We start from the raw sequence: 12973 nt of genomic DNA on the forward strand, positions 1-12973 counted from the left end.
ACATAAAATGTGATGTGGATAGATTCTTTGGGGGAAAAACACTAACAAACTATAATAGCATCCATTGTATTGTAGAACCATAGCAATTTTACAGAACAAATGAGATGACGTGGTTTAACAAAATGCTAATCAGAAGCATGTGATTTTAGGCAAACTTTCTCATGTAAATGCTATATTTTCCAACTTATAAATAACCATAACTTCCTTCTAATCTTATTCTAATTCTTAGAAGGCACATAAAAATTACTGTAATTTTTAAAACGGGAACAAGACAACATAGTTTAGAGACATAGGATCAAAATGCCATTATCTTTAATTTTTTAAATTAGTTTCTCTCCCCTGCCCCAGTTGTCTGTTCTGTGTCTATTTGCTGCATCTTCTTCTTTGTCCACTTCTGTTGTTGTCAGCGGCACGGGAATCTGTGTCTCTTTTCGTTGCATCACCTTGTTGTGTCAGCTCTCCCTGTGTGCGGCGCCATTCCTGGGCAGGCTGCACTTTCTTTTGCACTGGGCGGCTCTCCTTACAGGGCGCACTCCTTGCGCGTGGGGCTCCCCTACGCGGGGGACACCCCTGTGTGGCAGGGCACTCCTTGCGCGCATCAGCACTGCGCATGGGCCAGCTCCACATGGGTCAAGAAGGCCCGCGATTTGAACTGTGGACCTCCCATGTATACGGATGCCCTAACCACTGGGCCAAGTCCACTTCCCCTATCTTTAATTCTTTTATTTCTTTCTTCTCTATACCAAGCTAGTTTACATGTCTAAAAACATTTTAATGGCCAGGGAAATAAGAAAGAAATGTTGATTTTTAAGTTTCTTACTAATCTTTATTCGTGGAAATAAAGTAGCCATTAGCAATAAGCACATTTCCTAGAATGACATGCAATCATGTATAGGTTATAAATTGGCATTAAAGATATTAAAATTTATTTTATGTATTCATTAAAATATAATTAAACTGACATCAACCTTATACGGCTTTTAACACTTTTCATACCATGCAGTATGTGAATCTGAAGATGAGAAACACAATCATATTCATCACAATAACCCCCTTTTATTTTATTTTTATTATTTATTTATTTAATTCCCCACCCCTCCCCTGGTTGTCTGCTTTCTGTGTCTTTTTGCTGCATCTTGTTTCTTTGTCCGCTTCTGTTGTCGTCAGCGGCACGGGAAGTGTGGGTGGCGCCATTCCTGGGCAGGCCGCACTTTCCTTCGCGCTGGGTGGCTCTCCCTAAGGGGCGCACTCCCTGCGTGTGGGGCTCCCCTACGCGGGGACACCCCTGTGAGGGAGGGCACTCCTTGTGCGCATCAGCACTGTGCATGGCCAGCTCCACACGGGTCAAGGAGGCCCGGGGTTCGAACCACGGACCTCCCATGTGGTAGACGGACGCCCTAACCACTGGGCCAAAGTCCGTTTCCCCACAATAACCCCCTTTTAAAGTTGCCTAGATATCTTGAACATGGGTTAATAGGTTAAAAAAAACTGTACTCTGCTACGTTTATAAGGAAACTGGAAAACTTTATTTTGAGTAATGTGTATATAAAGTTTTTTTATGAAACTTGAAAATGAAAGTAGGGGATGTATGAGATAACAGCTATCCCTCAGGAAATAATTTTAAAAGTTCAAAATCTTGCACAGAAACATATTAAAGAGGAGGCAACATTAGTTTAACACTTGACAGATATGAAAGAACTCTCAATAGCAATCTGGCCTAATAATTCTAGACCTCAGATGAGGATAATGTCTAGTTAAAAATTTAAATCTTTGAAGTATAAATAACACAAGTGAACCAAGTATCACAGCAATGCTAGATAATCTTTCATTTTTCTATGCTCTTAAAAATGAAGAGTGACATACTTACGATTCTCTGCCTTTAAATCATAACAACTTCAAAGTCTATCAGAGAATACCATACTTTCAACTCCTACCTTTCTATATATATTCATCATACATAAGTACCTATGACAACAGAATTATATATTGTTTTAAAAAGATGAAGAATGTTGCTCTTCACAACTTTTACTTCAAGTGTGATCTCTGGTAAGAGTAATACTTGGATGAACTTTCCCTTTCAAGGTAGTAAAAACTATAAAGGCATTAAATTTGCATCTAAAATCAAAGTACAATTTTATCCATGAAATTATAAATGTTCTACCCTGACATATGGCTACAAAGAGCATACAAATGGACTCAGAAACTAATGCCATTTAGGAATATAAAGGGTTTCATATATAATTTCCCTAACAATTTAAAAATCAATTTAAAAAAACTGACTCTCTCTCCATTGGGCAGATGTCCAAATGTTGAGATTAGGTTCAGCATTACCTTCACTCTCCTAAAGGGTAAGCTGCAATAAGAATGTTGAAAGTGTAGTACGTTAAAAAATTTTTTTTAAAACCTTGGCTTAGGATAGCTACAGCTTATTTATAAAGCAGGACATTAAATGATGTAAAAACTTGTTTACCAGAACAGAGCATCGAATAATATCTAACGAACATTATAGCCCAAAGACAGCAGCAGAAAAATCACACAGGCTGCGCTCGCATGAATTTTAATCCCATTGGTTCCTACTCTTCACATACTCTATCCTAAACAAAATCTATTAACACAAACTAAGACCAAGGAATTTTTAATTGATGTTTAGTAAAATCAGTTTTGGCTTATTGCCAAAAGTGTTAAGAAAATTAAATTCAGCATACGTGTTGCAACATTTTGGCTACTGATCGAAAATTCATGTTAAAAAAAAGAGAAAGATTTGGCATTTAATATAGAGACTTTGCAGTACATTCTAAGGGTATGTGGAAAAGGCTGGGAGCAGAGATAACTAGCAGAGCAGAAGCAACGATGGCCAAGATATTATATTTTGTTGTATGAAATAAAAGCTTAGAGCTTGGCAGAAAAATATCCCAATTACAAAAGTCAACTAGATTACTAGTCCTTTAAATGGGGGACTGGCAAAAATGGTATTTATGGCATTCAACCAAAAAACCAGACCAAACCAAACCAAATTAGCTCATTTTAAAGCAGTAGCCTCAACAGATGTGAGGGTTTTTTTACCTTTATCATTAATATTTTAGTTTTTATTTTTCAGTCTTACAAATACTAGCTGGAATTTCTAAAACTATGAAATAATGCATTTCTTTCTTTTTCTAAAACTTCTCTTAATACAAAAAATACTAAATCATAGCACATGTTAACAGTATCACTTAAAACACTGTTCTGACACACTTCAGCATGTTTCTTCAACATGGTGGTGCTATTTTACTGATTTGATGATGCAAGTATAGCTCTAAAACCTACTGTAGCTCTAAAACCTACCTCATTTCTCAAAATCATTAATAGTACTTCATCTGAAACTATGAAAACACAAAAGAGGAGCTTCTACATTGAACTTTTTAATATTCACAGCATGGAAGAGTGGCACGGTTGGTCACATTTCTAAGATCTAACTCACAGCACTCACAGAAGAAGTAAAGATGCCTGGTGAATCCCAAGCATGGCCCTAGGACAAGTTTCTCTCAATCAGCTGATCAAACCTAAATCAATCCACCTGTGAAAACAAGCTTCAAGAACTTATTTCATAATAAGAATTTTAACTACTGTACAATCAAGTTATGATTCACACTACATAAATTCTGAAGCAAACAGAAAACAAAGTAAAACTGAGGATCTAAGCTCATGGTTTAAAGCTTACAAGAAATGGAAAAACATTACAGAGGACTAGTAGTTAAAACAGCGTGGGTACAATACACAGCGACACCATCACCACCGCTGGGTCAGCGTGACGGCTGAACTGGTTGCTAACATGCATCCTCCCTTTCTCCATTAAATACATATACATCCCTTTAAATACATATACATTCCTACAACCTGTAGGAAACACTGATTTTACATTAAATTGTCCTTTTGAAACAATTTTGCATTGAATTACAAAAAATTACAACTCACTGCTTGTATCTTAAAATTGCTTAGAAGAGTATTATAGATGTTTGCACAGAGAACTATGGTAATATACAAGAGCACATCAGTAAAAATGGGATGAACAATGTTTAAAGTAAACAGTTTTATAACCAAGCTGTACGGACATTAGGGGGCTTGGGTCTTAGCAACAGGCCGCTGGATTTGTCAAAAACCAATCGCTCACTCTTACAACTGAGACCACTGGTAGCACTAGATGTCCTGGAAGCTCCTCCTGAAAATAGGCACAGAACAAGAAATGATTTGAATTATTTAAACTAAATACATACACCATCATCTGATAAACTTCCTCACCTAATTTTAAACTTGGACTAGTTTTTCTCCCATGCCACATGTGTTTAACAGCCTAATTGTGATGACTTGCAACCAGGAATATACTTCAGAATTTCCTGCGGGATTTAAAAAATATAATAACAAACATGCCCAGACTCCACACTAGGGGATTTTGATTTAATAGATTTAGGTGGGAATAAGTACTTTTAAAAGCCTTTCAAATACAATGAGCGGTGATGAGTTTTGTTTGGTGGTTTTATCACCACCACCACCACCACCACCACCACCATCATTACCATCATCATCATCATCATCATCATCATCATCATCATCACCAGGATAATGAAAATGCTGGGAATGACTGGGGTGATGAAAGCACAACTATGTGATCATACCAAATACCACTGATTGCATAGTTTGGATGGATTTATGCTTTATTAATATGTATCAATAAAATTACTTATTAAAAAAAGTCTCTCAAATTATTCAAGTTAAAAAAATACTTTGTATAACTTTACATACATTCATTTAACAAATAATTCACCAATCAAGGCATGATGCTAAGCATGGGTTTCTGTAGCAGAAGCCCATCTTGGTCACTGTATCAAGTCATGTCTGTAGAATGAATGCACTTGCCAGTCATTTAAGGGTTCAAGAGCCCCTGAGCCGGGGAATTTGGCATTATCAATAGTTCTAACTTTCTGTTTTTAGAGTCTAGAGAACATGCATGGCTTCTGTGAAGGAAGATGCCTAGTTTTTCTATATATTACATTCTCTAGCACCAGGTGTCACTCCATTCCCACATTCTCTGGAGTGTACAACTGGCTACGTGTGTATCAAGCTATAAGAGGTATTCACATCTGATCAATCTACAGGTTGCTAACTTCTCTTTTACTTTCCTAGTAAGGAAGAAAGCACAAAGAAGAGCTGGTGGTAAAAAACATTAAAAAAATAAAAAGATCTTGGAAGTGGATGTGGCTTAAGCAGTTGGGTGCCTGCCTACCACATGGAAGGTCCTGGGTTTGGTTCCCAGTGCCTCCTAAAAAAGATAAGCAAGACTGAGCTGACACGATGAGGAGACACAATGAGGAAACACAACGAGACACACAACAAGCAAGGAGTGGATGTGGTCCAAGTGATTGAGCACCTCCCTTCCACATGGGAGGTCCTGGGTTTGGTTCCCGGCGCCTCCTAAAAAAAGAAGAGCAGACACAGACAGCACAAAACAAACAGACATGGAGAGCAGAGAGTGAGTACAAAGAAGGGGGGGGATTAAATAAACAAAATAAATATTAAAAAATAAATAAAGGATCAAGGATACAAACAAGTACCAAACAATCTTGAATATGCTTACTTAGTGGGCTATATTGGCCAAGAGTAGACCTCACTCGTCTTGAGGCTGGTGATGAGTTGAGATAACCCATGTTGCGATGATAGTCCATCAGTTGTTCTGAGCGTTTCATACCAACGGTTGGTTTCACAGCTTCAAGCCTTTTCAATAAAGCCTTCATTAAAGACAATGAATTTGAAAATCAATGTTAAATAGGAATAGTTTTTATAAAGGCAAATACTTTTTAGAACCTGAAATTCATTAAAGTAGAAAGGATTTTAAATCATTCCTGACCTACCACATAAAAAAAATATTTCAAAGAATACTTTCAGAAAAATATAAGGTTTTCTCCTCTCCTACAGCTAACCAAAATCTCTATAATTTTAAAAACGCTGATAGGATATTAGGCTTCATTTTTTAAGAAGTTCTGGATCACAGAGGTGTTCTACTATGGCAGGGGAGAAGCACTGGTGTGGGGTGTCATTGATGGGGTATGCATGGGTGGGAGGGAGTTCTCCAGGGCATGCATATAGGGTATCTAGGTATGTTCATTTTGTTCATTGGGTACTGACAGAGCGGGTAGAGTTTCACATGACAATTGAGGGAGTGCTGAGTTCCCATCCTGGGGAGCTGTGTCGCATTCTTCAATGGAAAGGCAACAATCCACCAAGTGCAAGGGCAAAGACTAGTGAAGAAAGGTGGTCCAGTGATGGGCCCTTGATACTGATGACTAAGCTCATGAGCCTGTGTGCTTGAAATTTCAACTTGGCCTAGAACTGCAGGGTGCCTAAGAGTTACCTCCTGAGAACCTCCATGTTGCTCACATGTGGCCACTCTCTAAGCCAAACTCAGCATATAAATGCAATAACTTGCTCCCAGTGTGGGACATGACTCCCGGGGATGAGCCTCCCTGGCGCCGAGGGATCATCAAGCTCCACCTGGAGATACAACTAGAAAAATACCTTGAATAAAAGGGGGAAAATAGTAAAGACAAAGAGTTTATATGGCTAAGAGACTTCAAAATGAGTTGGGAGGTCATCAGAGCAGTCGCACTTAAGCACTTCTCAGCAGGATCTCAGAGATAGCCAAAGTAGATAAAACCCCGGGTCTTGGTTCTCCTGAGGGCTATGGACACACCCAGGAGCTACAGTCATGGCAGATGACTCTAGAGTTCAGTGGCTTGCCAGTGGGCCCTACTTTGGAATTTGTGCTCCTCAGTGTGATGGAGTTGGACTCAGATGTGACCTCTCTACACATGCCTCTTCTGTCACTTTTACTGAGCCTGTGGTTGGTGCTGGGGTTGGTATATGCTCAGAAGACTTGAATCTCTGGGCTGTCCATGTGCCAGATGGGCCCTGAGCCTCAGGAGAGTTGTAACATCTACTCTCCTGTTCGTTGGACTTACCCAGGTCAACTAACAAGGAGGTGAGGATGGTCAACCACCACACCAAGGAACTGAGAGTCTACAACTGCAAGCAGGAGAATCCCATCCATCAGCCAAGTGGGATCTAAGCCCCCTCTCAATTTAGAGGTGGAGTGGGCATCAACATCCCAGGGCCTCAGGATGGAGGAATAAAATATGGATTAGAGTGGACTTATTGGTATTCTACTATAGAATTATTTTTACTATAGCAATGGAAAAAATTATATCCTTGATGTGGAGACAGTGGCCACAGGAGTTGCTGAAGGCAGGGACAGGGAAAAAGAGGTGTGATACGGGGGCATTTTCAGGACTTGTTGTTGTCTTCAATGATATTGCAGGGACAGATGTAGGATATTATATATCCTGCCAAAACCCACTGAATGGCCTGGGGGAGAGTGTAAACTACAATGTAAACCATAATCCATGCACTGCAGCTGTGCTCCAAAATGCACTTATCAAATGTAATGAATGTATCACACTAATGAAAGAAGTTGTTGATGTGGAAGGAGTGGGGGGTGTGGGGAGTGGGGTATATAGGAACTTCTTATATTTTTTAATGTAACACTGTGTGTGATCTATGTATCTTTAAAGAAAAGATAATAAAAAAATGTTTAAAAAGCTCATTATAGGTAGGTGGATGTGGCTCAAGCAGTTGGGTGCCTGCCTACCACATGGGAGGTCATGGTTCAGTTCCTGGTGCCTCCTAAAGAAGATGAGCAAGACAGTGAGCTGATGCAACAGAATGGTGTGGCAAGCTGATGCAACAAAGAGACACAATGCGGAAACACAATGGGAGACACAATTAGCAGGGAACAGTGGTGGCTCAAGCAATTGGGCACCTCCCTCCCACATGGGAGGTCCCTGGATTGGTTTCCAGTGCCTCCTAAAAAGAAGACAAGCACACAAGAAACAGACACAGAGAGCAGATGTTGAGCACAAACAATGAGGGGGGTGAGAGAGAAATAAAATAAATCATTAAGGAAAAAAAACTCTTTTAGGCCATCTCTCCTCTAATGTCAGGTTACAATCTTAGGAAAAGTACTGCACCCTGAAATAAATTTAATCTGATTTTCCAAGAGAAATAATATAATGGGAGTTATAATGCCAAGAGCATAGTGTTCAACCCTAGGAATGACCACAAATATATTTAAGCTACTCCATTCTACACGTGCATATTATAGAGCAGTGGATATTAATCTGTGATTCTCAGGAATGCCTTAAGGGCTACTAGGACACTGAGGAAGGGCCAGGTGGGCTAGCCCTCAGGCCTCCCATATCTAGTTTCCACTAGCCCAACTCTGCTTTCTGTATATCTGTTTCATATGCTGATGCTTCTGCATAAAAATCAGTTTGGGAAGAAGGTGTGTGCCAATAAGTAGTTTGAAAACCACTACTATAGAATGTAAAGCTCTTTAAAGGATGTATAGGGAAGCGGATTTGGCTCAATGGATAGAGCGTCCACCTACCACATGGGAGGTCCAGGGTTCAAACCCAGGGCCTCCTGACCCGTGTGGTGAGCTGGCCCACGCAAGGTGCTGATGTGCACAAGGAGTGCTGTGCCATGTATGGGTGTCCCCTGCATAAGGGAGCCCCACGTGCAAGCAGTGCACCCCATAAGGAGAGCCACCTAGTGCAAAAAAAGTGCAGCCTGCCCAGGAGTCGTGCCACACACACACACAGAGCTGATGCACCAAGCTGATAGAACAAAAAGAGATGCAGATTCCCAGTGCTGCTGACAAGAATATAAGCAGATACAGAAGAACACACAGCAAATGGACACAGAGAGCAGACAACCTAGGGGGTTAGGGAAGGGGAGAGAAATAAATAAATAAATCTTTAAAACTAGTCAAGGCAACATAGTGCCAAATACCCTGAATTTTCTTAATGTGATTCAGTAATCACATCAAATGTAGAGTTTCTAATTTTGCTAATAAATCAGAAAGTGAAAGTATAACTTTTGATTTTTACAGGCGTTGTTGAGAAAGGATTTAGGTAGACCAAATGGATGGGGGTAACTGATCCATAGTTGTGTTTTATTACTTTTTTGATTTAACGTTGCTCTTTACTTGGACAGAGCATGCTCTTTTACACTAAGATTCACATAAAAGAATTAGCTTCCTCAGCTCAATCTCACGGCAAGTTTTCCTTCTTCCTTAACTTGAGTTTTGCTCTAAACAGTTTCACCCTGCCTTTTATTCTGAGGTCCCATTAGCACTGCTCCTGAGTAAGGGCAGAGGAGGAACAGGCAGCGGTAGATAGAGGCAAATGCCCCAGGGAAGTGCTGTTAGGATAGGAAGACAAGGATGGTGTTGCAGAAACACACTGGAGACAAACTGCAGGGTCGAACGCAGGAGGACGGCGAAAGGCCTGAGGCCCCACGCCTAGAAGGCCCTTCCTCAGCTCTCAGCCTTCCGAGACTAGAAGGGTCAGTTCCTCAGTGAAGTCTTACCCAACTAGAGTTAGGATTGGGCATGCTTCTAACTGGTGAAGTCTACAGTCGTTCCACTACTGAAGCAGGCTAGTAAGACAGGGAATCAACAGATGGATCTGGAACCTGGCAGAGTCCACGTGAACATCAATAACCCCAAGACAGCTGCTGGAAGACCCCCACCCCCAAGATTCTGCCATCCAGAACAAAGACTTCTTCTGGAAGCAAGGAAAAGCCCCGGATATTCCCCAAGAACTTTATCATTAGGGGCTCACTGGGGGATTGACAGGTGGGGTGATCAATCAAAACAGCAAACAGCTGGAACCCCTCCCCTACCATTAGCAAAGGGGTGGAATAATTAACAGTTTAAAAGCCAGACACAGGCCTGAGCATGTGCACACACCCCGCTCTGTGCCTCTAGACCTGTTCCTGCCCTCTGTGATCTGCTCTCGCTGTTTTTCCTCTGCCACGTGGCCATACAAGTAAAACCTGGGCATTTATAACCTGTAATGGGGAATCGTAGCCTGTAAATCAACCCTTTTACTCACTTTTCAACCCCTTCCTCTCTACCTCAGACCCCTGATTCATTATTTTCTCCCATTTCTCTTCCCTCCCTGCCTAAATAAATTACTGGCCTAACTCACCTGGAGTACTTTTGAAATTCATTTCTACAGAATAGCCAAGAACCTAAATAAAATCTGGTAACACTATAACATTGTTTTCCTTTTTCTACAGACAGAAAAGCTGTATAATTGAAGATGTTAAAACCTCCTAATATTTTACCTTAGCTACCTGCCATTTATAGCTGTGCAAGACACTTCCAGGGTACAGCATTATTTGCTGATTATCCTATTAATTACCACGAGCTGTACAGGGGTGGAACAGACTTTAGTTAAGGTGTGGCCACCTCAGCTGGGGGTGTGTGTGTCTTAATCCTGTTACTGGAGTCGTTTATAAGGGAATGGAATTCAGATTGAGAGAGAGTAAGTCATAGGAAGCAAGAAGCTGACCACCAACAGAACCCAGAAGAGAAGGCAGAAACCAGAAGACGCTGCCACGTGCCTTGCCATACGCCTAGCTAAGGACACGGATCACTGGCAGCCAGCCCCAGAACGCCAGTCTTTGGGAAGAAAGCACCCCTTGATGATGCCTTGATTTGGACTTTTTCCCAGCCTCAAACCATGAGCAAATTTAACTTCCCATTGAATAACTTGACCCACATCATGGTATTTGCTTGAGCAACCTAGGAAATTTAAAAACCTACTAATTTTGCTTCTTTACTGATAGAAGCCTCAATATTTATTTGATGAACTCTTAATTTCCTAAGTATATTTATTCATTTGGATGGGTATTTTTCTTTTTTAATTTTAAGCGCAATGAATATTTACTAGATGTAAAAAGAATATGGCCAAAATAAATTGTGAAATAATTTAATAATATAAAATTTGAAGCCATTCTGTAGTCCTGCTATTAATTATCAAGTTTACACACAGAAACTTAGGGGGAAAAAAGAGAAATGATTGGGTTCAGCTCTCCAACTCACGTGGCACTGTACCTTCTATCATTCTGTCAGATGAACATAAATTAAGCAAAAGCTTAGAGAACTCTTTTCGCTGAAAGCGAAAGAAGCCCTTGCCCCTCCCAAAACCAAAGCCAAAGTAAAGGCTTTGAAAGCCAAGGAGGCAGTACCAAATGGCATCCACTACCCTAACCCTAACCCTAACCTTAACCTTAACCCTAACCCTAACCCTACCACCTTCCAGCTTAAGACGCTGCATCTCAGGAGACCGCCCAAACATCCTGGGAAAAGCGTTCCCAGGAGAAACAGGCTTGGCCCCTGGGCCATCAGCAAATTCCTTGGGACTGCTGGATCAGTCATGAAGCAGCTACTTGTATTCACTGTGGACGTCAAGGCCAAGCAGCAGCAGATCAAAGACATGTGAAGCAGCTCTATGACCTTGATGTGACCAAGGTCAACACCCCAATCAGGCCTGAGGGGGAGAAGAACGCATATGTTCACCTGGCTCCTAACTATAATGCTTTGAATGTTGCCAATAAAATTGGGATTATCTAAACTGAGTCCAGCTGGCTAATTCTAAATATAAGTTTTTTGACCATTAAAAAAAAAAAAAGCTAATGGAATTACTTAAGAGAGAACTATCTCTTGCTTGTAGAAACAATAACAAAATATGAAATGCTGATTATACTGTAAATCCTAAAATCAAATGCATGTACATTTCAACTTAGTAATCAATTTGGAACTCTTAGGTAAAACTTAGAAATAACAGTTCAAAATCCTGTAATACTTGTAAAAGAGTATAGTGATTGAAAAATACATAAATAAATAAATGCAAGCCCTCTCTGTAGAAAGACCTGGGTTTAAATCCTGGCTCTGCAACTGACAGTTTGACTTTGGTCAAATTATTTGAAAGGTAAATTTTTTTAAAAACCAGGTTTTAAGTAGTTAAGTCAGACAAGGTATGTAAAGCTGTCAAATAGTACCTGGCATGTAGTAAAGGCTTATTAAGTAAATATTATTAATAGTACTTTGCATTATTTTCTAATTGTTTGATGTGCAGTACTATTATTTTTTCAGCTAAGTTATAAATGACAGTTGGAGCAGTATTTTATATCTTCCTTACATTCCCGCCAATGCCTTACATAGCTCATAGCAAAGAAAACATTAATTAAATATCTATTTAATGAATTGAAAAATGGTAAAAATGGGTAATTTATATTCCAATTTATGTTTTATGAAATCAGACTCTAATAATGAATCCAAAGTAGTTTGTCCAAATATTTCTTTTATATCCAGGAAGTATTCTATTTGGTAAGAAAATTAACTCACCTGATTCTGCCTGTCTTTTAATAGAAAGGTTAAAACGAAGGAATGAATAGATGTGCTAACCACTTCAGCAGCTGCCAGCAGAGGAGACCTGCTTTAATGTTTCTAAGCACGGGATGAAGCAAAGGTCTGTGAGGACATTAAAGGTACCAACGAGTAGAACGAGGACTGCTCTCCACATCTCCACACTGGAACCTTCCCCAAGGACCATTAGCTCTTTTACAGAACCAGACCACAGATGAGAACTAGAGAACAGGAGAACTAGAACGATTTCAAGACCTCAGAGCAAAGGTATTGATTAGTCAACAGATGAATACTCCTTCTAGATATGAGACTTCCTGGAAGCCTGCATTTTCATGACATACTCTCCATTTCATAACTCTCACATTCCATGTAAAGGTTCTGAAATTACCCAGCAGAGGCCAGCAGAGGAGGGAGGGAGGATTTTATTTATTTAATGTTTTTAAGAACTGTCAGAATTTTTAAAATTACATATGCATTTATTCCTATTTTTAAAATATCTCAACACAGGAATCCCTGAATAGGTAGATTATGGTCTACTTTATTCTCAATTTTCATTTCTCTGTATTTAAAAATATCTGAGAACTATGTATATGGATAAAATCTTAGAAAGTTAAATATGAAAAAGTAATAAGTTAACTCCTTCATTTACATTCTAGGCTCTAATCC

General features: G+C 39.9%; 1 protein-coding gene across 3 annotated transcripts in view; it reads right to left on the bottom strand.

The window, feature by feature from the left end:
- Positions 1 to 804: 804 nt before the first annotated feature.
- The window catches only part of CFAP97 (cilia and flagella associated protein 97), a 37009-nt gene continuing 24840 nt past the window's right edge, over positions 805 to 12973 (bottom strand). For all 3 annotated transcript variants that reach the window (XM_023588560.2, XM_058289879.1, XM_058289878.2), the window contains 2 exons: positions 5612 to 5762; positions 805 to 4198 (listed from right to left, as the gene is read on the bottom strand). In XM_023588560.2, the coding sequence (XP_023444328.2) occupies positions 4071 to 4198; positions 5612 to 5762 (279 nt within the window). In that variant the 3' untranslated portion in view covers positions 805 to 4070. The remainder of the gene's footprint in view (positions 4199 to 5611; positions 5763 to 12973) is intronic.

The sequence above is a fragment of the Dasypus novemcinctus genome, chromosome 29 (genome assembly GCF_030445035.2).
Source record: "Dasypus novemcinctus isolate mDasNov1 chromosome 29, mDasNov1.1.hap2, whole genome shotgun sequence".
NCBI classification, from domain to species: domain Eukaryota; kingdom Metazoa; phylum Chordata; class Mammalia; order Cingulata; family Dasypodidae; genus Dasypus; species Dasypus novemcinctus.